Below are 25,101 nucleotides of genomic sequence, written 5' to 3' on the forward strand. Positions count from 1 at the left end.
CACTGGATTCCTTGCCACATTCTATGATGAGCCTGGTTTTATTTTAATGCTAGTACAGTAAGTGCATTTTTATCCTTTGGCAATAAGTCTTTTGTTTTCTGCACTTAGCTTTGTGTAAGCCCCAACTAGATTGACAAGGAGCTTACATAGGAATTCCTTTCCACACCACCAGAGGTAGTGGAAGGGGGGCAAGTATGTGCTGTTCTTGGGTTGGTGTTAAAGTTAAACTGTTGCTTTGTCCTGAGTGGCTGTTTTACCAATGCAGTAGAAAACCTTTAAAGAGGACATAGTAAAGATTTTGTACTGCATTTGGAAAAAACCTGAAGCACTCCAGGTGTTTGGCTTGTGCTTGGCACTCACAGGGGGAGACCTATTCTGGGTGCTCACTGTTTTTCTGATCTGTATTCTTAAATACTTGTAGGTGGTTGTAGATCTATTAGTCTATTACAATTTAAAATGCCATAATATTTAATTGTTTGTCTCCTAACAGTTCCTTGTTGCTGGAGTACTGAACGTTTTGGCTTACAAATATCCCAAACCATTATTGGTAAGTGCAGTCATTAGGTTTTCCATTGTTACCATGTTGATCGGTGCTGGAAGTGTACACAAAATATTATATGTCTATATGAGGATCATGCACCACAATGTAAACAATATTCAGACACAAGGAGGTCTGTGCAATTTAAAGCGGAGTTCCGTCCTCGGGGGGTGAAATTTAGATAAAAATACCCCCGGGACAGTCAGGGCTAGTACATTCCGTAATGGATAGCCTCTGAACTGTCCCGGGTCGCACTTACCTGCAAGAAGAAATACTTACCTTGAAAATTTCTTCTCCAGCGCTGCCATCTCAAGTGTGGGCAGCTGAAGCCAGCGCGTCCTCTTTGGTGACGTCTGAATCCCAGAATGCCCTGCGCCGGCCCCGCTCGTCACTTCCGATACCGGCGCGGCATCCCTGCACAGCTTCTGGGCATGCCCAGAAGCTGTTTAGCAGGGAATGATGCACCTACACCGGAACTGACGAGCGGGGCCGGTGCAGGCGCATTGACTCCTGGGAGCGAGGACGTTCAGCTCACAGGAGTCATCGCAAGCCGGAAGAGATGGCGCGGGCCGCGGCCACAGAGGGAAGAAGTGAAAGGAAGGTGAGTATATTTCTATATCGCTCATTGACAGACGTAGTCTTCTTGATTCTCAAGAGCTGGGTTATGTTGTCTCCGCAGGAGTAGGACTAGGCAGAAAGACAAAACGTTCTGGCTCCACCTTAGGGGCAGTCCCTGAGGGTATATCCTCCCTCTCTCTGCTACAGGGAATCCGTTTTTTTCTGTCTAGTCAGGAGTAAGGACCTAAGTTCCTTGCTGGGATCTTTTGGGTCCTGGCAAGATTTTTTCTTTAAAAAAAAAAAAAAAAAAAGATTTTTTTAGGCAGTTTTTCTCCAGTGTTTTTTTCCTGTGAGATCTTCAAGCAAATACGCCGGACTGGGCGACACTAGTGGTCACCCCAGCCGGCCTACGAGCGCGCGCAGACCATTGCGCTTGGTCGGCCGCGACACATTCAAGTAAGTATGTGGGGCCGGGCGACGGGCTGGGTGTTGAGATCCAGTGGTCACCCCGGTTTCTGCCTACGAGCGCGTGCAGACCAGAGCTCCGCGCTGGGTCGGCCGCGACGGAGTCCCATTGGAGGGACTGACCTTGCGAGTTAAAAGTCTCGCTTGGACGCCAGGAACCAGAGAGTCGAGGCGTCCGGAGTGGTCCACAACCCCCCACCCCGGTGGAGAGGGTATTGTAAAGAGAGGGTGCCTGTCGGTTTGGTATGGTGAGTAAACGTTCCCTTTTTTCCTCGTTATGAGGCAGTATGAATTATGGGCCCCTCCATACATGGTCAGTATCTGTCTGACACTAAAAGTCCCCCTTGTAAATACAGCATGTGTTTGGTGGGAAGTGGACTTGGTTTGAGAGCTAACACTCTACCCAGCAGACTGTAGCATTACAGCAGACATAGGAGGTATAATCCTACCTTAATTGTAGTGTATCTCCTGCAGATCAATAAACCGCCACTTAGCAGAGATGCAGGTGGATGTGCTGGGAAAAACGATTTCGGCGGTCCGCCGCCATTTTGCCGTAGACCAGGTGCATGTATGTCCTCAGGTCACGCCGGCCGCCATGTTTTTGGAGTCTATTGTCTCTTGTATGGGGGCGGCCATGTTTCATGAGCCCAGCTACCTCGTGGAGAGCTGGGAACGCCGGAAGGCGTACACAGGGGGCGGAGCCACGTCCTTCTACCCGGGAAAAAGCAACAGCTCCTTCCAGTCTGTAAAAGACAGACGCTGACTGCAGTTGGTTGGAAACTTCACTGCATCGGTTGGTGAGCCTTGGGGGTCCCTCTCTCTCTCTGTGGGGATCGAGAAGCAGGTACTCTGAGGGGCGCTATTGCGCTAGGGGGAGACACATAAAAAAAAAAAAAAAAAAAAAAAGGTATTTTTTGTTTTTTGATTTAAAAAAAAAAAAAAGAAAAAGAAAAAAGTTGTTTTGTTTTTTCTGGCAAAGGTGTCCTGAATTAACATGGACCCTGCCACTCATGTATCTCCTCCGGATCCCCTCGAGGTGTCTGCAGGATCCTCCAGCACCCCACTGACGATTGAATCATTGTCAGCTATTATGGAAACTTTTGTGTCCCGGGTGGAAGTGGCTTGTCAGGGACAGGGCGCAAGAAAGCGACCCCCGCCTAACCCCTTATTATCTGAAACCTCGGATTCAGACTCTGAGCCTATTTCTGCAGTTGCAGGTACTTCATCTGGGATTGGTGTCTCGTGTACTGTCTCTTCAGACAGTGAGGAGGATGTTTCGGCATCAGCCATAGCCAAAGAGGAAGCGTTGGTAAACGCACTCATTGTATCTGTTCAAGAAACCTTAAGATTACAGGGTATTCCGTCGGAAATAGCTGAAACTGAAATCCCTTTTGGGACTAAAAAACGCATCAAAGTGGCGAAGGTTTTCCATTGCCCAAATGTTTTGGCAATCCAATCGAAGAAGAATGGCGTCTGCCAAAACGCACTTCTGCTATTTCTAAACGCATTAACAGGCGTTATCCGTTTGAGGAAACCCTCATTAAGAAATGGACAGAACCACCTGTGGTGGATTCACCAATTGCTAGATTGAATAAAGCCACGGTTATTCCTCTAGAAGACGCTCCGTCTTTTAAAGATCCAGTGGATCGCAAGATAGAAGCTATGTCTCGCACCATGTTTACCTTGATTGGATCAGCTTTCAGACCAATAATTGCTATTGGTCTGGTTTCGCAGACTGTAACTGAATGGACCAAGTGGTTACGCCGGGACTTAGAAGAGGTCCCTCAGGCGGTATCAGATTTGTTGGAACAAATGATACAGGGGTTACAGTTTGTGTGTGATGCGGCGTTAGACGCCACTCCATTATTGGCGCGAGCATCAGTCTCAGCAGTGGTTCTCAGGCGTACACTGTGGCTAAAAGGTTGGTTAGCCGACCAAGGTTCCAAAAAACATTGGCTAATATCCCCTTTTTAGGAGAGCGTCTTTTTGGAGCCAACTTAGATGAGATCATTAAGGATCTCACGGGTGGAAAGAGCACCTTTTTACCGCAAAATGTTAAAGGTAAAGGAACTCGTCAAAAACGAGGGCCTTCTTTCTCTGCTCACAAAAAGTTTTTTCGTCCCGCGGGTGAAAAAATTAAGTCCTCCAGAACTCCTTCAGGAGGCTTCAGGGGACGTTGGTCGGGCAAGCAAAAGCCCGCCCCCTCCAGACCTGAAGATAAATCGTCCAAAGCCTGAAGGTGCGCCCCCACCCATAACTGGGGTGGGGGGACGTCTTCGCCGGTTCCCGGATCCATGGCTTTCCAGAATCCCGGACAAGTGGGTTTGCGAAGTCATAAGGTCAGGGTACAAGATCGAGTTTCGATCTCTCCCACCGGCGCGATTCTTCCCTTCCAATATTCGACTATCCCCGGATCGTTTAGAAGATCTGCGTAGAGCAGTCACGGATTTACTACAACAAGGAGTGGTAGTCCACGTTCCTTGGACAGAACGTTTTCAGGGGTTTTATTCAAACCTATTTACAATACCCAGGAAAGAGGGCAAAGTGCGTCCAATTCTGGACTTAAGGGCACTCAATTCTTTTGTCAACATAAGAAAATTCAGAATGGAGTCCATTCGCACAGTAGCGGCCTCCCTGCATCCAGGGGATGTCCTAGCATCCATAGACATCAAGGACGCATATCCATTCCCATTTTCGCAGGATATCAGCGGTTTCTACGCTTTTCCGTAGAAGAGAACCACTATCAGTTTGTGGCGTTACCTTTCGGTCTCGCCACGGCTCCTCGGGTCTTCACGAAGGTGTTGGCCCCAATGTTGGCACTACTGCGCCAAAGAGGCATATCGATTCTAGGTTACCTAGACGATCTTCTGCTTCATGCAGAGTCTCCTCAGACCCTGCTGCAAAACATAGAAATTACTATAATTTCTTTACAGGAATTCGGGTGGCTGGTGAACCAGCAAAAGTCATTTCTGGTTCCCACCCAGAGGCTCGAATATCTGGGTCTAATTCTAGACACACTCAGGACAAGAGTTTTTCTTCCGGTAGGGAAACTCCGGAAGATTCAATTAGCAGTCCAGTTGTTACTATCCAACAGCTGGTCTTCTCTTCGAACTTGCATGAGGGTTCTGGGGTTGATGGTGGCTTCCTTCGAAGCAGTCCCATTTGCCCAGTCCCATACCCGAATTCTTCAGCAAGAGATTCTTCTCAGATGGAATCGGAATCCGGAATCCCTGGACAATCAGATCCGATTGAGCAAACAGACCAGAGAGTCTCTGGTCTGGTGGCTTCGGTCTCCGATGCTCAGCCAGGGAAAGTCATTTCTGCCAATATATTGGACGATAGTGACCACGGATGCCAGTCTATCCGGATGGGGAGGAATTCTCGGTCAGTTATCTGTCCAGGGACTTTGGTCCCTGGAAGAATCCAGGTTGCCGATAAATGTATTGGAACTGAGAGCGATCAGACTTTGTCTGATTCACTGGACCGAGCAGCTCCAGGGCAGCCCGGTTCGGATCCAGTCGGACAATGCCACGGCCGTGGCTTATGTCAATCACCAGGGGGGCACCAAGAGTGTCCGAGCGGCCAAAGAAGTGGCTTGCATTCTTCGCTGGGCGGAACGATTTGTTCCAGCTATCTCTGCGGTGTTCATTCCGGGGGTGGAGAATTGGCAGGCAGATTATCTCAGCCGTCAGACTCTGGATCAGGGGGAATGGTCCCTCCATCCAGAAGTTTTCCACCAGTTGTGCCTACGGTGGGGCACCCCGGATGTGGATCTGTTGGCATCACGATTCAACAGGAAAGTACAGAGATTCGTGGCTCGCTCCCGCGATCCTCTAGCAGAGACCGCAGACGCACTGATCGCCCCGTGGGGGCAATACCAGCTAATGTATGCCTTCCCTCCTCTCGGGTTACTGCCAAGACTTCTTCGCAGGATAGAGGAGGAAGGAATTCCAGTAATTCTGGTAGCTCCGGACTGGCCTCGTCGAGCTTGGTACGCCGACGTGGTCAGACTGGTGGCGGACGTCCCGTGGAGACTTCCTCTCAGGGAGGACCTACTGTCTCAGGGACCGATCTTCCATCCTGCTTTACGATCGCTGGCTTTAACGGCCTGGCTATTGAGACCCAGGTGCTGAAGGACAAAGGTTTGTCAGCTTCAGTTATTCCTACTCTAGATGAAGCAAGGAAAGCGACTTCCAGAAAGACTTATCATCGTACATGGAAGTCCTACATTGCATGGTGTGAACTTCTGGGGTTCCGTCCACGGACTTATTCGGTTAGCCGAATATTAGCCTTTCTGCAACAAGGGGTTGAGCAGAAACTGGCCTTGAGCACTATCAAGGGTCAGGTCTCAGCATTAGCTATCTTCTTTCAGAAGCCTTTGGCTACTCATTCCTTGGTGCGGAATTTCATCCAGGGGGTGCGACATCTGGCTCCGCCAGTGCGCGCGCGGTTACCACCCTGGGATCTTAATTTAGTATTGTCGGTTCTTCAGAAACCTCCCTTTGAAGATATTAGGGAGATTCCTCTACCTACGTTGTCCCAGAAGGTGGCTTTCTTGGTGGCTATCACTTCTGCACGCAGGGTGTCAGAACTGGCCGCATTATCTTGTCATTCCCCATATCTGGTGGTTCATAGAGATAAGGTGGTTCTTCGTCCGAATCCATCCTTCCTACCAAAAGTGGTTTCAGAATTTCATCTGAATGAAGAAATTGTATTACCTTCCCTGTGTCCTAAGCCCAGTCATCCTCGGGAGTTTGCTTTACACTCCTTGGATGTGGTCCGGGCGATCAGGGTATACTTGAAAACGACAGACTCGTTTCGCAAGACGGATTCACTTTTTGTGATCCCGGATGGACCCAAAAAGGGGTTGCCTGCATCTGCCGCGACTATTTCCAAATGGATCAGACAGATGGTGGTACAGGCTTATTCTATTAAGGGTCGGGAGCCCCTGTTCCCTGTTAAGGCGCACTCCACTCGGGCGCTTAGTGCGTCATGGGCCTTTCGCCATCAGGCGTCAGTGGTCCAGGTGTGCAAGGCGGCTACCTGGTCGTCGGTGCATACCTTTACAAAACATTATAAAGTTGATGTAATGGCATCATCTGATGCCGCGTTTGGCCGCAAGGTTTTGCAGGCCGCCATTTGAGGAGACCAGTGGTCTGCCTTGAGGGTTTTTTTCCGTTGGAAATTTTTCATTTGAGTCTCATTCTTTGTTTATAATGAGCCTTTAAAACTTCTAGTTTGGCACCGGTTGGGCCTTCTAGATTGGATTTGATTTTTGTCAATCCCACCCCTCATTTGTGGCACTGCTTCTGGATGTCCCAGCTCTTGAGAATCAAGAAGACTACGTCTGTCAATGAGCGATAGAGAAAATCGGATTTTTGTAAGATCTTACCGTAAAATCCTTTTCTCTTAAGCTCATTGACAGACGTAGTACCCGCCCCTCTATCATTGAGTTGGGTTGGGTTAAATTCTCTGTTACTGCTTTAGAACAGAACTGATTCCCTGTAGCAGAGAGAGGGAGGATATACCCTCTGGGACTGCCCCTAAGGTGGAGCCAGAACGTTTTGTCTTTCTGCCTAGTCCTACTCCTGCGGAGACAACATAACCCAGCTCTTGAGAATCAAGAAGACTACGACTGTCAATGAGCTTAAGAGAAAAGGATTTTACGGTAAGATCTTACAAAAATCCGATTTTTCTTCAGTAACTAGGTAAGTCGGGATCATCCATTTCTTTTTCAGGTGACCGTCAAACGGATGGCCCAAAATCTTTTTTTTTTTTTTTTTTTTTTTTTTTTTTATTTTGAGGCCAGAACTCCGCTTTAAGCAATTGAACACTAGAGCAATTTTTTTTTTTTTAAATTTTGGCACACATGTAAAAAATCTTCATTCTTGGCAATAAAATGACTTCAACCCCCCAGAACATTATACAATTTCTGAAAGCAGAGGCCCTGTAGAATAAAAGATGATAGTTGCAAATTTTTCATGTAACATGATAGTCGCGCAACTGTAAAACGCATACTTTCAGGAAAAAAAAAATAATGAAATGAATTTTAATGCAAACATACATAATGATACCCATTTTTTGTTAAAATATATAAAAGATGAGGCTGCATTGAGTAAATAGATGCTCAACATGCCAAAACTTAAAATTGCATGCACCTGCAATAGTGCTAGTTAGGCGTGTTGACATGCCTTGGTTATATATGGGAACCTAGGAAGCTTTAACCTGCAGAATTAAAAGCTCATGTTTGGGAATCGGCAGGTTATCGGTAAACGGAAGATTTTACACAGAAAGGTGGTATTGTGTGTTAAGTAAATGCAGGGATGAAAATACAATTCTTATTTTATGCAAGTATTTTCATACAATCTGACAGTACGTTGGGGATGATAGTGCAATGTTGAGCGTGTGGATCCGGACATCTGATGGGGCCTACGAAAGCAGGAAACCTGTTACCTTTATCTAGTATGGGCAACCTACAGCTTCACATTTAGGAATATTTCAAATTCCTTAGCTGTCTTTATAATGAAGTATAAATGACTTTCTGGATCTCAAGAAACAATGAGACTCTGCAATTCCCCTGAAAGATTGAAATTGACTGCTAAAAGGTTGCTATAGAAGCTTTGGGAAAATCCTAAAACCCTAAAAAAGCACCTTGGACAGCTTGGCTTGCTATAGGCAGAGCTAACCTAGTATGATGTAGATGGATAAGGTGTGTATATAATATTATAACATCATTTTTTTTTTTTTGTCTTTCACATAGATGGTCATTTCCTTCATTTCTCTTTTGGCTTGCTTGGCAGTTTCTATCACTGGCCTAGTCTTTGCTGCCAATGACATTGATGGATTCTCCTGGAGGAACAACATGGCTGATCTGTGTGATAACGTTCGCCAAAAACCAAGCCGCTATTACTACGGAACTACGCCTCCATACTTCAGAGACTACAACAATGACTATGGCTATGACTGGAATTTGCAGAACTGCAGGAATAGAATTCAAGAATACAAGGTGTGACCCTTGTCTGCATCTTCATGGACTGTACATGGGATGAAAGATGTTTAACCTCCCAGTGACTCTCATAACTACTGATGATTTTGCAGCTGGTGAATTATTACTGTTACAAAGCGTATGTCATAGTAGTTGGAATTGAGAGCACAAGTTCAGGTTGTTTAACCACTTTACGACTGCTCACTGTGCTGCTACTGCGGCACAGTGGCAGCCCTGGGTCCAGCAACGTAGACCTACGTCGCTGGAATCCTAGCTAGCTCGGCGGTGCATGCGCTCCGCCGGAGGCTTGCTCCCGCTGTGTTTAGACACAGCGGGAGTCGGGACGGAGGAGCAGAGGCGGCGATTGCCGTCTCTCTTCCCTGATCGTCGGAGAAAGTGTGAGAAGATCCGCCTGCTTGTGTAAACAAAGCAGGCGGATCTTCTGTGACAAACAGGGACAGATTACAGGATTCAGTATAGCTGAACCTGCGATCTGTCTGTCACAGAACCCCCCTCCCCCCACACACGTCAGTAAGCATGAGGCACACATTTAACCCCTTCCTCACCAACAGTGTTAACTCCTTCCTTGCCAGTGTCATTATTACAGTAACTGTGCATATTTTTAGCACGGATTACTGTAGTAATGTCACGGGTCCCACCAAATGTCAGTTAGGGGTCCGATCTGTCCGCCGCAATGTCACAGTCTCGCAAAAAATCGCAGATCGCCGTCATCATTACTAGTAAATAATAAAAATTACAAATCTTTTAGTTAGTAAACATGATACATTTTGCTTAAACCACTCAAAATACGCTTAATGCGATTTTTTTCTTTTTTTTACCAAAAATATGTAACAGAAAACAAATTGGCCTAAAATGTTAAATTTAGATTTTTACATTTTTTTTGTTTGGGAATGTTATATATCAGAATGTGAAAAAATATATATATTTTTTTAAATGTTCGCTCCTTTTTTTAAAAAATTGCAGAGGTGATCAAATACCACCAAAATAAAGCTCTATTTGTGGGGGAAAAAGGCATACATTTCATTTGGGTACAGTGTCACACGACCGCGCAATTTTCCGTTAAAATAACGCAGTGCCGAATCGCAAAATATGGCCTGGTCAGGAAGGGGGTAAAATCTTCCGGTCTTAAAGAGGAAGTAAACCTTCCTCTGCAAGTTGTACCTATAGGTAAGCCTATGATAAGTTTTTTTTAGCTATAGGTACTGTAAATATCTCCTAAACATCTACCGTTTAGGAGATATTTACCTTCAATGCAGCCAGTGACATCACTGGCGCATTTGCTCTGAAGGAACGACCACTGGTGCCGTTCCTTCAGAGCCCCATGACGTGACCGTCGGCTCCCGCGCGTGAGTGAAGTAATTGCGGGTCCAGCCAATCAGATGGCCGGATGCCGCGAACCCGGAAGAAGGGTGACAGAACATGTCACCCATGGGAGAGGTGAGCGGTTGGCGCTTCGGGGCTTCCTTCTAAGGTAAGTATTTCATAATGAGCTAGTATGCGATGCATACCAGCTCATTATGTGTTTGTCTTTCAGGTGTGCTTTAAAAAAAAAAAAAAAAATTCTGAGGTTTTCAACCTCTTAAAGTGTATAAAAATACAGTCATTGAGAATTTTTTTTGTCAGACATATGTAGCTAAATACATTTTGGCCTAAATATATGACAAAAATTAAATATATTGGATATTTTTTAACAGTCAAAGTAGAAAATGTCAATTTTATCGCAAAATTTTCGCTCTTTTTTTTTTTTTTTATCGCAAAAAATAAACAGCGCAGAGGTGATCAAATACCACCAAAAGAAAGCTCTGTTTGTGGGAAAAAAAGGACATAAATTTTGTTTGGGTACAGCATTGCATGACCGGGCAATTGTCAGTTGAGCCCCGTACACACGAGTGGAAATTCGGCTGGAAATTTTCGTCCCACGACCGATCTGCCGATTTTCGGCTTGTTAGTATGATGCTCTCGACAACCGACTCCGACTTTTCGGCCGAAAAAATCCTGGTGTGCAGGCTATAAAATTGTTGTCCTCCGTCAAAACACGTCCGATTTTCATGCAGTCAGTACAGATTTCGATGGGGAAAAATCTTATGAGCAAGACTAGGCATGCTCAGAGATGAAAGAACACAAAGAAAGCAATCCAACACATGACATCCTGTAGTAGAATTCTGTCGTGCGGGAAAATTTGTGTGCACTCTAGGCACATTCCAACCAAAAGACACTATATATATATATATATATATATATATATATATATATATATATATATATATATATATATATATATATATATATATATATATAAAATAAGTTGCGCTGTGAGTTGAACCATCAACTGAAATAGTCCATAAATGTCCAATAACAAAATGTGAGTGTGGAGACTTGTGCAGGTACCGCTTACCAGAAAATTGATTAAGGGAAGCCAAATGATGAATGAATCCACTTGTCCTCACGGTTGTGACACAATAATTCTCCCAATTCCAGTGTGCATCTCATCAATAGGACATTAAAAATAAAAGAAAAGGCACCATAGTGTAAATCCAAAAATTATATGGGAATAACACCAGATAAATGATTCGAGCCTTGTGCAGGTACCGCTTAACAGAATTCTGAAAAAGAATGGCCAGATAATAAAGGGTAACTCCGAGCCCGCCTCAGAACTTGGGGATCAAGGGACCTCGTGGTAACGATGTGGATCTCCAGCAGCGTATAGGTTGAATTATAGGAGATAAAACAGGGCAAACGCCATAGCGTAAAACCACAAACAAAACGACAAAAACAGACAACACCCAAGTGATGTGCACACAACAGGTCTCGTGCAAAGGAGAGTCAATGAAGATAGATAAGTAAGGCACCACCACCAACAGACTCTGTAGGTACCCCTTACCGAATGCTGTATGAAGAAAAGCAAAAAGTATACAGGACACCTATCCAGTGGAAATGGCTGCTTACCAGATGGATATTGAATAGAGCGCAGAGAAGGGGAAGGGGACACCAAACATGCAGACCGGGTGAGCGATGATATGTGTAGGTACTCTTACCGACTCCACAAATGTATAGGCAGGGGTGAAATTGACTCAGCTAGAACCTCCAATAGGGACTCCGCCAGCTCAACAAGTAGGTAGGTAGGGAATCAAGTAACTGAAACATCCACTCAGAACTTCTCCAAAGGGCAAACAAAGATGGTGGCAGCAAACCATGTGCTCACCTCTGTAGGCCAAAGGGGGACTCTGGACAAAAGACGGACGACCGGTCGGCGGAAATTCGTTGTGTGTGTACGAGGCTTAAGTCAGTGCCAAGTTGAAAAAAGTGGCCTGGTCATTGAGCAGCAAAATCCTCCGGTCTTAAAGTGGTTAAGCTTTGACAAAAAGAAAATTGGAAGCTGATTGGTTTCTATGTAGAGCTGCACCAGATTTTGCACTCTAGTGTTAGTAAATCAACCCCAAAGGCTCTACCCCCTTGAGAGAAAAATTTTGTTTCCTATTCTATTCACACTCCAACTTTGAAAGCTGCTCAAGCTAAAACTTTTTTTAGTTTTAGATAATTATGGAAGGGTGAGAGCCTGTGTTGGGTTTATAGGCTCCCTGCGTCCCAGCTGAGATCTCCCCTCTCTTCCTTTTGTGAATCAGGAACATGAACAGAAATTTAAAAAAAAAAAAAAAAAAAAACCTGACCAAGGTTGTGGCCCTTTCCCACTCTACCCAAAATAAATTTAAAGTAATTCTAGCTAGTGTTTTAAACCGTTTTTCTCAGGCAATAAAACATTTGGAATACAGTTCCTGTAGTTGAGGAATGACTGAATGTTTTGTGAACAGTTGGTTTGACTTTCCTCTCCTTTGTACAGGACTTGCTGTTCGGCGTGATCATTATGTCCATGCTGATAATGATCTGGGGCATCTGTGTTTCCGCTATAACTCTGATCTACAGGCTGAAGGTGTTTTTCAGCTCCTGCAAATGTGAGGTAAGTAGCGACGTAGTAACATGGTTGTAAGGCTGAAAAAAGACACCAGTCCATACGGTTCAACCTGTGTGGGTGTGTGTGAAATGTGGTTTGTAAAACTTATATCTCTGTATGTTTTGATCATTAAGATGCCCATCGTTTTTTGAAACGTTCAATGCTCCCTGCTGATCCCACTGCTTGTGGAAGAGAATTCCACATCTTTACTGCTCGAACAGTTCAGAACCCTTTACGGTGATTATGGTTAAACCGCTGCTCTTCCAATTTCAGTGAATGGCCGCATTTCTTTTTAACCACTTGCCGACTGCTCACAGTGATACAGTAATACTACTGTGGCAGTGCGGCTCCCCTGGGTCCTACTTCGCTGGACTCCTAGTGAATCCCCGCTCCCGCTGTGTTTAGACGACCGTCGGGGAAATGGTGAGAAGACCCGGCTGCTTATGTAAACAAAGCAGGTGGATCTTCTCAGTGACAGACAGGAAGAGATCACAGGATTCAGCATAGCTGAACCTGCGATCTCTTGGTCTGTCGCAGAACCCACCCCCACCTCCCCCACACGTCAGTAAGCATTTAACCCCTTGATCACCAACAGTGTTAACCCCTTCCCTGCCAGTGTCATTATTACAGTAACAGTGTAACAGTGCATATTTATAGCACTGATTACTGTAGTAATGTCACTGGTCCCCCCCCCCCCCCCCAAAAGTGTCAAATGTCAGTTAGGGGTCCGATCTGTCCACCACAATGTCGCAGTCCCGCAAAAAAATCGCAGATCGCCGCCATTACTAGTAAAAAAAAAAAAAAAATTACATAAATCTTTCCCGTAGTTAGTAAACAAGACAACTTTTGCGCAAACCAATAAAAATACGCATCCTCTGACAGTCGCCACCCATTCATACAGTCTTCAAGATTGGGTATAGGCCTTCTCCGCAGGAGCAAGCTAGGCAGTAATTTTGTTAATACAACAAACATTAACCTATAGACACACCCACAGGGGGCCATCCCTCTGGCCTATATCCTCCAGCCAGTACCACTCTAATTCAGTTCTTTGCTGCCTAGCGTCAGGAGTAGAGCTTGGTCTTTCCTGCTGGGACCTAGTTTCTTGTTTTATTTCTGAAAAGTGTTTTTTTTCTTTTAAAAATAGCTTTTTATTTTTTTCTCACCTACGCTAGTTAGTCAGAATTTGGAGGACTACAAGCGTCAGCAGAGCTGGGCTTTGGACTGGTTAAAATAGAACCTTATGGAGTCCCAGTCTGCCATCGAGCGTCGCAGGCTTTTGATACGCCCAGGCCTCGCAACGACAGTGCTCCTGCAAAGAGGACGAGACTGCAAAGTTTTCCTATCTTCGCTGGGATGTCTCAACTTCGGGTTGCTAGCATCCTTCCTGGCTGACAGCACCCCCACCCAGGGTGGGAGGTCTCCCGTGTCTGAGCGGTGCCCACGTTTGCAGTATGGTGAGTACTACTACCCCTCTGTTCCTGGGAACAGGTTTGGAGGGGGGATTGAGTGGGCCCACTCTGGGGATGGTAGTACATGTAACGTTTGCTGTAATATCCCCCTCATGGTCGTGGGATGGCCCCCTGTGTCTTACCTTCCTTGTCCCTGCGGGGGCGCTCCTGCGGTGCAGACTGCCATACGGGGGGGGAGCGTGGGGGCTTCCTTCTCCCCGGGGGTGCTCTGTGCAGATCCCGGTGGGGGCCAGTGCGGACGTCTTCTGCGGCTTTTGGCGCTGCTTGCCCGGCCGCCATGTTTGGTAAGGGCTGGCTGTTTGGCCTCAGAGTGAGGGCAGCAGCCATTTTCCATCATCATTGCCAGCGCTGATCGGGCACCATCTTTAGTGTGGCGGATGTCCTGTCTAAGTGCTTTTCCTCCATTGACTCTATCAGGCACCATTTTTTTGTGGCTCAGGGCTGGCTTTTGCCTCTTCCTCTTTTTAAACAGAGTTCTCAAAAGCAGCGGGGCAAGTATAGGGACACTGGGGGGGGGGGGGATATTTTGCTGGTTTTCTCTGGCTATATTTCTTCTAGCACTCTGTCAGCTTAGCTTTAGTTAAGGGAAGGGTCTCAACCTGTAAGTGCAGTTTGCGATAGGGGTCCACGGAAACCGCCGTTTTAAAGGGCCAGTGTCATTTTTTTGCACTTTGCTAACATGGAGTCCCAGGATAGCAAATTACCCACAGACCTAGTTGGTGGTTCAGATACTTCTGATCCCACTTGCTTAGCCTCTTTATCTGCTGCACTTGCGACTTTAGCGTCAAAAGTTGATCTGCTGGTGTCTGACCGAGTTACAAAGAAACGGCCTATGCCCTCTGTCTTCTGACTCAGAGCCTGAATTGGTTGCCATGGGCGACGTCCCCCTTGTGGGGTCCCTGTCTTCTCAGTCGGATGTGGAGGAGGGGGATTCATCCCCTGGGACAGCACGTGAACGCGCTGCGGTAGACGCACTTATTAGCTCTGTTAATGAGGCTTTAAATCTTGATGATGAGCCCTCCATGGCAGGTAAGCGGGTTTCCTTCGGGACCCGCAAGACCCTGAAGTCGAGTCAAGTTTTTTCCTTGTCCCGAGGAGTTTCAGGAAACGGTAAATGACCAATGGCATCACATTAAGCAGACGCTGGTAGTACCGTTATCCCTTTGCGGTTTCTTGCTGGACTGTGGTTCCTAAAGTAGACCACACTGTTTCCAGACTGAATAAATCCACCCTGATGCCTGTGGAAGACTCCCCGAAGTTTAACGACCCGGCGGATAGAAGGGTGGAAACGCTTTCCAGCCACATGTATATGGTGGCAGGTTCCCTGCTGAAACCGGTGTTCGCCTCAGTGATGGTCTCTCAGACTATCGCAGAATGGGCCAAGGTGCTTAGGCGCGCTCTGGTAGCAGTCGGTTTCTGCTGGTGCGCTGGGCATGTTGGACCAAATGGCACAGGCTTTGATGTACCTGTGTGACGTGGCTTTGGACGAGGCTCCTTTGGTCGCACGTCTATCCGCGGTCGGGATTGCAATCCGCCTCATTATTTGGCTGAAAAGCTGGCCGACCACGCTTCTAAGAAAACAGTGTCTGACATCCCTTATGCGGGGGGGGGGATCGCCTTTTTGGTGACTCTCTGGATGAGCTGATCAAGGGGCTTACTGGGGGTAAGAATACTCTCCTGCCTCAAGTCTTGAAGGGGAAACCTCCCTATGCTAAGCGGGGTCCCTCCTTTAAGACTAACCGGGGGTCCTTTTGTGCCTTTGGGGCACAGGAAAAGGGTAAGTCCTTCAAGGCCTCCGGTGGTCACAACAAATTTTGGGCGGGTAAGCCCAAAACGGGTCAAGCTGGGCAGGCAACCCAGTCCACCCCTTCCTGAAGGGATGTCCTCACCCGTATCAAGGGTGGGGGGACGTCTGCATTGTTTTCTCGAGCCCTGGCTGTCCGACATTCAGAACAGGTGGGTTCACGAGCTCATGCGTTCAGGGTACAAGATCGAGTCCCAATCTCACCCCGCAGACAGATTCTTTCCATCCTATCTCCATCTGACTCCCGATCATTTCCGGGATCTACAATGGGCAGTTCAAGATCTTCTCGCCCAAAGGGTCATCGTGCCCATCTGGTCGGTGGTGGCATCTCTGAGTCCAGGGTTCATGGCCTCCATTGACCTAAAAGATGCATATCTGCACATCCCTGTTTACAAGGGTCATTAGCTGTATCTCCGCTTCATAATCGCAGAGGAGCATTACCAGTTTGTAGCGTTGCCCTTCGGTCTCGCTTCGACTCCAAGGGGGTTCACCAAGGTTTTGGCTCCTATGTTGGCTCTACTATGGGGCAGAGATCCTTGCCAGGTGGGAAAAGCATCCTCAGTCTTGGACAGGAGGTTTTCTCTAAACCACCAGGTGAGGTTGGATCTTTTGTGGTGGCTCCAGTCACCGATTCTGACACAAGGCAAGTCCTTCCGGCCGTTATTGTGGATTCCAGGTGTGGAAAACTGGAGTCATCAGACCCTGGACCAGGGGGAATGGTCCTTTACACCCGGAGGGGTTTCACCTTCTGTGTATTCGGTGGGGGCCTCTGGACGTGGATCTGTTCGCATCCTGTCTCAACAAAAAAGTGGAAAGGTTCGTGGCTCGATCTTGCGATCCTCTGGCGGACGCCTGGGACGCTTTAGTGGTGCCTCCCTGGTGGCTTCCACTAAGAAATGATCTTCTGTCTTAAGGACCGATCTTCCACCCTGCTTTAGTTGCTGGCTTTGACAGCTTGGCTGTTGAAAGCCAAGTCTTGAGAGACAGGGGTACCCCGTCGGCTGCCATTCCTACCTTGCTAAAAGCTAGAAAAGCTTCCTCCTAGGAAGATTTATCATCACACCTGGAGGGCTTATTTTGCCTGGTGTGAGTCACAAGGTCTTCAGCCCCGCTCCTTTTCACTGGCGAGGGTTTTGGCGTTCCTATAGACTAAGGTGGATCAGTGCCTGGCGCTGGCCACGATCAAAGGCCAATTATCGGCCTTGGCCATTCTTTTTCAGCGCCCTTTGGCATCTAATTCCTTGATTCGCACCTTTATTCAGGGGGTGCGTCATCTGGCTCCCCCGAGGAAGACTCCCTTCCCTCCCTGGGACCTGAATCTGGTTCTGTCCATTTTACAACGACCTCCCTTTGAGAACATCAGAGAGATCCCTCTGCCTGTGTTATCACAGTAAGTTGCCTTTCTAGTGGCGATTACATCTGCTCGCAGAGTGTCAGAGTTGGCTGCTCTGTCTTGCCGCTCCCCCTATCTGGTTGTTCATAGGGATAAAGTGGTCCTGCGACCAAATAAATCTTTTCTTCCTAAGGTGGTTTCAGCCTTCCACCTCAATGCGGATATTGTGTTGCCTTCGCTTTGTGCGAAGCCTAAGCATCCCAAGGAATTTGCTTTGCATTCCTTGGACGTGGTCCGGGCGATCAAGGTTTACCTTTCCGTCACAGATTCTTTCCGGATGTCGGATTGTCTATTTGTCCTTCCTGAGGGACCTCGGAAGGGTACAGCGGTGTCTGCGGCAACCATTTCCAAGTGGATCAGACAGACGATTGTGGAAGCTTATTCGATTAAGGGTCGGGTTCCTCCCTTCCCTGTTAAGGCGCACTCTACTAGAGCGGTTAGTGCATCTTGCGCTTTTCGCCACCAGGTGTCGGTGGCTCAGGTGTGCAAAGCGGCGACCTGGTTGTCTGTACACACCTTTTCTAAGTTTTACAAACTTGATGTGTTGGCATCCTCAGATGCTTCTTTTGGCCGCAAAGTTTTGAGTGCGGCAGTTGTTTAAAGAGACATGCTATTTTTTAATGCCTCTTACTCATGGGGTTTATTTCATTTTTTCCCTGGGTTAGCTCCTGTTGAGCTTTACTTACCCTATTGGTTCAGTTCAGGTTTTTTCTCTGACCTGGGTGCTGCGTTGCTTATTTTAAGGTTGCGTCTTCCCACCCCTCACATCTACACTGCTTTCGGACGTCCCAATCGTGAAGACTGTATGAATTGGCGGCGACTGTCAGAGGACGTAAGAGAAAATAGAATTTTTGTAAAATCTTACCGTAAAATTAATTTCTCTGAGTCCTCTGACAGTCGCCACCCCCGTCCCTCTCTCTGGAGTTGACGGTTTTTCATGGACTACTTGCTACATAACTGAATTAGAGTGGTACTGGCTGGAGGATATAGGCCAGAGGGACGGCCCCCTGTGGGTGTGTCTGTATGTTAATGTTTGTTGTATTGACAAAATTACTGCCTAGCTTGCTCCTGCGGAGAAGGCCTATACCCAATCATGAAGACTGTATGAATGGGCGGCGACTGTCAGAGGACTCAGAGAAATTAATTTTACGGTAAGATTTTACAAAAATTCTATTGCGATATTTTTGGTAAAAAAAAAAAAAAAATGTAGCAGAAAACAAATTGGCCTAAAATGTTAAATTTCTTTATTTTTTTAGGGAATGTCCGAATGTGAAAAAAATATATTTTTTTAAAATTTGTCGCTCTTTTTTTATAGCGCAAAAATTAAAAATCGCACAGGTGATCAAATACCACCAAAAGAAAGCTCTATTTGTGGGGGAAAAAAGGGCGTAAAGTTAGTTTGGGTACAGCGTCGCACGACCGCACAATTGTCCGTTAAATTAACGCAGTGCCAAATCGCAAAATGGGGCCTGGTCAGAAAGGGGTCAAATCCTTCCGTGGCTGAAGTGGTTAAACTCCCTTTTACTAGTTTTTTTCCCTATACTTTGGTCACCATTAAGATATTTGTGGATCACTATCCTATCACCAAAGAGGACAAACAGACACTTAATAATATCTTCTGACCAAGGCCCATGCATGCATTGAGCACACGCCACTCTAATTTTTGGAGAGTTTGTATTCGATAGGAGTGCAACAGTGCGCATTTTGGGTCAATCCCTGGAGATTTGACAAGGGGCTGTGCAATGATGTTGAGAGGGAGGGCAAGCCACACTGAAAATGCAGCAAAGTTGGCAATGGCTGTAGTACTAATTTAGCCAATAGGGAACCAGTATACCATCTTTTAGGGTTACTAACGTAACTGCACAATTGGGTAATTAAAAAGGCTAAAATCTAGGCTGCCACTGGGGTTGTCTGCAGTGACACTTGAAAAAGGTGGTTTGTGGCCTGATGGTTGATACAAAATATACTTATATACGTATTTTCTTAACAACAATATTAACATATATTAAGTAGGTTAAAAATGGGTAGGCCCCCCTGGTGCTGGTGGTTTAAAGGACATGCCCATTCTGGTGGCCCAGGGGAATATTACCCATGGCACTGGTCTATATGTGAAGCACCCGGGATTTATTTTGGGACTGTCTGCCTCATATGGATAGCCTCTGATGTCAAGGCTCTATCACTACTGCTACAGGATGTTCCCTAATATGAATATATTGAGCTGTACGCCAATTATTGACATTTTAGATGATGAATGGAACGCCATATTGGATTTATACCGGTGTAGCTATTTCAGTTTGGAGCTCCTTCGATCTAGTGGCCTTGGGTGGTCTGCCCATCAGCGCATGTGGTCGTTCTGCTCCCTGGTGCAGTGGGAAATATCGGTCTGTCTTGGTCTCTCTGGCCCTGAGGAAGCCTTGCTGCAAAACGTGTCGGCTTGCTGGGGACCCCTAGACCGTGCAATATAGAGACCAATAACCTCTATTGATACAGTAGTATTGGCACTCCCTAATGGGAGTATATTTCTACACATGCGGTTTCTTTTATATGAATTGACCTTGATATGTCTGTGATTTTTTTTATATATATATATATATATATATATATATATATTTGTTTTTTGATTTAATAAAATATGTATTTTATGCAATAATTGTGTGAGACTTGTGATCCTCCTCTTCCCATTGGCCTCCCAAAAGCCCCATCTTTTTCTTTTCCTTTTGATACAATTAACCAAGTACACCTAATATGTATATATTTTTTGTCTCACAGAAAGTTGAAGAGAATGATGATGCTCTGCTGTCACCAAACCCCACCCAAGACATTATCATTGCCTAAAGAGGAAGGTCTGATCTGCGTTTAACACCGGCTTATTTTGGCTTCCTAAAACCATAAAATGCAAAGAAAATATTATGAATCCTGTACTGAGAGAAATGGGCAAGCTATCATTGCTGGCTTCCTTCCAGTAATGCTAGTTGCCTAGCTGTTAGAGCTTTGAGTTGCTGACCTAGTTGCCTGGCTGTTAGAGCTTTGAGTTGCTGACCTAGTTGCCTGGCTGTTAGAGCTTTGAGTTGCTGACCTAGTTGCCTGGCTGTTAGAGCTTTGAGTTGCTGACCTAGTTGCCTGGCTGTTAGAGCTTTGAGTTGCTGACCTAGAACAATCAAGTCAGAAAGGTCAGAGTAGATTCAAGACCCCTAATCAGCATCTTTGTCCTGAGTTAGTGAAAACATAGAAACCACTGGATCAGTATGACAGCCAGGGAACCAGTACATCTCAGTATGTTTTCCTTTTAAAGTTGTCTTAAAAAGAATCTGTCTCCTTTCCCATTCCATTTTTTATAGCTAGACTTCTCTGTTCCTCCATTGGAAATAATCTTTGTTATTGAGAATGGAGCAGAGTTTAAACTTTCTTTTCCTCTAGGATGCAGAGTTTGTGCCTGAGTGGCCAAATGTCGGTTCGGAACCATTTTCACATAATAGAGAGCTGGATGGGAACTATGACAGATTCTTCTTAATGGACTGCTGCCCGTGTTGGGCAACTTAGTATAAGGGTAATTTCCCTGTTTTTTTTCATTTGTGGTTTCAGGTTGGAAAGCATTCGAGGAGACCTTAGCCTTGTGTCCGTTCTGAACTGTTTATATTCCGCTCATTATCCTTTTGCAGTTTCACAAAAGATCTTTATGATTTTACAGTATGTAATGTTCACAAACTCGCATTTAATTTCTTTTTTTTTTTTTCTTAGGTAACCATGATTATCACCTGTTATATTTTCTGTAATGTAACCTTGCCATCTCACCACTGTCACAATAAAGAAATCTTTACTGCTGCACCAGCCAGACTTTGTAATGCTGTGTTATTCTGTATGCCATATACAGTAGTATCTAAAGCGTGTTACTAGTGCGCACATATTTTAACATTGAAGAGGACAGCCTGCTTAATCTAGTCTAAACTTTTTTTTTTTTTTTTTTTTGCATAGAATAAGGAAGTCCTGGTTATTTTTTTGCTGTCTGTTGTCTCTCGCTGGAGAAACTGGTCATCCTTTCTTTCACACAGACCATTCCAAAATGTTGGGTTTTCCTTCACTTTTTGTCCTGATATTTATTTTTGAACCGCTGACAATTTTACACAGCCTATCAGTGCAGTCCCCAATGATCCAATCACCATTTTATCTAGAACTCCTTAATACTACTGTTCTGTTCTCACTACATGTATGCCCCAAGCGTGTGTGCAGCTCAACATACAGCTAAACCTTCAATCCTGTAATAACCTTTTTGTAACTTTACGCTTTATTCCAGTGAAAGAATGGTGGTCACATGAAAGAGGATATAAGTCAGATAGAATGGATATGCAAATAGGATTGAGAATAGATTGGATTGATTTCAGGTGAAAATGGAAATAAACAGATAAAGCATACAATCAGTATATAAACAAGATATGCACTGAGTATATAGCTAACAGTTCATAGGCATACCAGTGATGCTTCCTAGAAGGGTTCAGGAATCTCCCACAGGAACATGAGACGCTGCCTGGCTTGTCCATGCGGTCTAAAATGGAGATTTTGCAGAGAGAGGTAATACCCAGTGATAGAGAGCAAGAAATACCATTGAGTACTGTCCATCAATAGTCTTTGTCACAGTGGCATCTTGTGGACAATATCGGTATTGCAAGTTTCAATAACATGAATTATTTTCTTAGGCTGGAGGCATGACACTCCCCGCCTGGTATCATCAGATACCACTATTTATTCCTCAGATGACAACAATAAATCAGTTCAGAAACTAGTCTGAGGAACAACATTGTCTCCTTGTTTCTGTGGATCTTGACTTCCACTTTACATGGGAGTGATGATGTGATGCAATCAAGTAAGCAATGTGGTGGTGACCAGGAACTATTAGAGGGTTTCTCTCATCTGAATCTAGGTTGCCTTGTCTTAGACGACCACCTACCCTAAGTAGTCCATTTTTATCAAGAAATGGGTCAAATTTTCTCAGGGAACTGTCTCTAGGGATAGGTTTTCTGTTCAAGATACAGTCAATCTCCTTAGCATAGGCTTCCTGCTGTACAGTGCGGATGATAAGATCCTGAGACTGCTGTAGCTCTAATGCTGAACTGATCCTTTGACAATGGTGCCATCCCTTGCGGTCACAGCTGTTTGAGTCACCTTTAAAGGAGCGAGCTATATGGATAAGACAAGAAATTGGTCGAACAAGTGTCTTCCATTTTGAGAATCTGGTAAATCTGTTAGATTTAAGCTGACAGCCTGAAGTTGTAGTATGAAATGTTGAGATCTCAGGACGGATGTCAGTATCGGAGTCTGGATCTACTAGTTCAATCGTGTCACTTTTAGGAAAAGTCTGTTCTGCATCGTACAAGAATGCAGGTCCAGTAAACGATGTTGTGTCTTTAAGGTTACATGCAGCAACAGCTCTTCTAGCATGGTCAGCAGGGTTATAGTCAGTAGATACGTAGTGCCATTGTGTTGGACTAGTGGATCTCCTAATCCTCAACACTCTGTTGTTAACATAAACCTAGAAATGTCTGGTCTCATTGTAGATGTAGCCTAGCACTACCTTACTGTCTGTGTAGAGCTGAATATCCTTGAGGTCAATATCCATCTCTGAGGTTATTAGTTCTGCTAGTTCAACAGCTAGTACTGCAGCACAAAGTTCTAGCCTAGGCACAGTGTGCTCAGGGTATGGAGCCCGCTTTGCCTTGCCCATGACTAATCCTACGTGGCATTGTGCTGTAGTGTCAACAGTCCTTAAGTAGGCCATGGCAGCTATTGCCTTGACAGAAGCGTCACAGAATATGCAAAGGTTTTGGCTCTGTATCTTTGTAGAAGGTACAGGAGCATATGGGCGTGAAACATGGAGATCAGATAAGACTGATAGAGAGTCCCTCCACTCTACCCAAGAGTTCCTCTTAATAATCTAATAAAGAGATTATTCTCCCTCTCTACAAGACTCTATTCAGAGAAAGGGAATACAATAAGACACGTGGCCACTCACTAAAACTAGAGGAAAGGCGGTTTAACCTTAAAAAACGCAGGGGGGTTCTTCACTGTAAGAGCAGTAAGGATGTGGAATTCTATTAGATGGGCACCTTAAAGACCACAACGTACAGGCGTATACAATGTACGGTTAACAGTAAACACACACACACATCATAGGTTGAACTGGATGGACTGATGTCTTTTTTCAACCTCACTATGTAACTATGTAAGGGGTAGTGGGGCATCCCAGTCGGATGTTTCACAAATCAAGTCTCTTAAGTAAGGCTTTACCTTGAATTGTAACAGGTGCCGCAAATCCTAATGGATCGTACAGGCTATTGATTGTAGACAAGACACCCCTGCGAGTGAAAGGTCTTTCTTCTCCATTTACTTGGAAGGTAAAGGAATCGGATTTCAAGTCCCAAAGTAGACCTAGACTGCGCAGTACAGGTAAAGAGTCTGTACCCAGATCTAAAGCCTCGTACACACACACAACGAATTTCCGCCGACCGGTCGTTCGTCTTTTGTCCAGAGTGGTGTCTGTTGGTTGGAATGTGCTCTAGACTGCACACGAATTTTGTCGTCCGACAGAATTATACTTCAGAAGTGATGTCATGTGTTGGATTGCTTTCTTTGTGTTCTTTCATCTCTGAGCATGCCCAGTCTTGCTCATAAGATTTTTCCCTGTCGAAATCTGTGCTGACTGCGCGAAAATCGGACGTGTTTTGACAGGGGACAAAAATGTTATAGCCAGCACACCAGAATTTTTTCGGCCGAAAAGTCGGAGTCGGTTGTCGAGAGCACCATACTAACAAGCCAAGAATCGGCAGATCGGTCGTTGGACGAAAATTCCTGGCCGAATTTCGAGTCGTGTGTACAGGCCTTTAGTCCTTTAGATTGCGGCAATGGTCTTGAGTGGGGAAAGCTTCCATTACCTCTTTGCTGTTGGAAGCAATCTTGTGAAGCCTGAGATTGGAACAAGCGAGCATTTCTTGTGCTTTTTTAAGAAGACCAATTGCAGACTTGCTGGAAGGTAAGGATTTCAACACTCATCCACATAAGTCTTTCTCTACGAATTGTCTTGCATCTGAGCCAAACTCAAGTTCACCTTCTTGGGCGAAAATGTCTTAGACCGTAGATAGCGACTGCAGGTGAAGGGATATTGCCAAAGATGTGTACCCTCATACGATACTCTGAGATCTTTGGAAGGATCATTGTCTTGGAACCAAAGGAACCTTAGGAAGTTCCTGTCTTCCTCTCTGACCAAGAAACAATGGAACATCTGCTGGATGTCTGCTATGAAGGCAATAGAATCTTTGCGGTCTGAAGGGAAGAGGTGTGACCCAGCTGTTTGTGTTATCTTTGACTAGTCCTAGCTCCATTATTTCTAAGAAGAGTTTGTCTTTGATAGACATTGCCACACAATTGTTATCTTTAGTTCTCTGAAAGACTGTGCACCCTAAATGGTCTTGATCACTGTCACAGGCAAAGTTGTCACTAGTGGGGCTTGTGAAAGGACAAGATGAGTGGGTGGTGTAGGCTGATTCCTTAACAAGGAAATGGTTGTGGCATGGCTGGAAAAGAGAGGGACGCCCTTTCTCTATGGTATTTGTGAGTATGCTGCTAACGGAGTTAGGTTTGTGCACGCTTCCTAGACAGACATCTCCTATGATGACCCATCCGAAGTCTAACTTCTGAGCATAAGGAGCGTTATTGGGACCATTAATCTGAGCTCTTGATTTGTGGGCTTGTAAGATATCTCCCCCGAGGAGTAGGATAATCTGAGCCTGAGGATCAAGTTCTGGTATCAGATGCGCTATGCGTTTCAAGTGTGGGTGATGAGCAGCTACATCTGGTGTAGGAGATTCAGATCTATGATCAGGGATCTGATTGCATTCGATAAGAGTTGGCAAAGACGAGCGTGATCGCCC

General features: G+C 45.5%; 1 protein-coding gene across 1 annotated transcript in view; it reads left to right on the top strand.

Moving 5' to 3' along the window:
- LOC309564848 (transmembrane protein 176B-like) overlaps positions 1 to 20,154 on the top strand; it is a 30,324-nt gene extending 10,170 nt beyond the window's left edge. The window contains exons 3-6 of the mRNA XM_082269534.1: positions 491 to 547; positions 8,322 to 8,567; positions 12,406 to 12,522; positions 19,952 to 20,154. Of these exons, the coding sequence (XP_082125660.1) occupies positions 491 to 547; positions 8,322 to 8,567; positions 12,406 to 12,522; positions 19,952 to 20,017 (486 nt within the window). The 3' untranslated portion in view covers positions 20,018 to 20,154. The remainder of the gene's footprint in view (positions 1 to 490; positions 548 to 8,321; positions 8,568 to 12,405; positions 12,523 to 19,951) is intronic.
- Positions 20,155 to 25,101: the final 4,947 nt, after the last annotated feature.

Source organism: Pelophylax lessonae (genome assembly GCF_965119305.1).
Source record: "Pelophylax lessonae genome assembly, chromosome: 9".
Taxonomy (NCBI): Eukaryota; Metazoa; Chordata; class Amphibia; order Anura; family Ranidae; genus Pelophylax; species Pelophylax lessonae.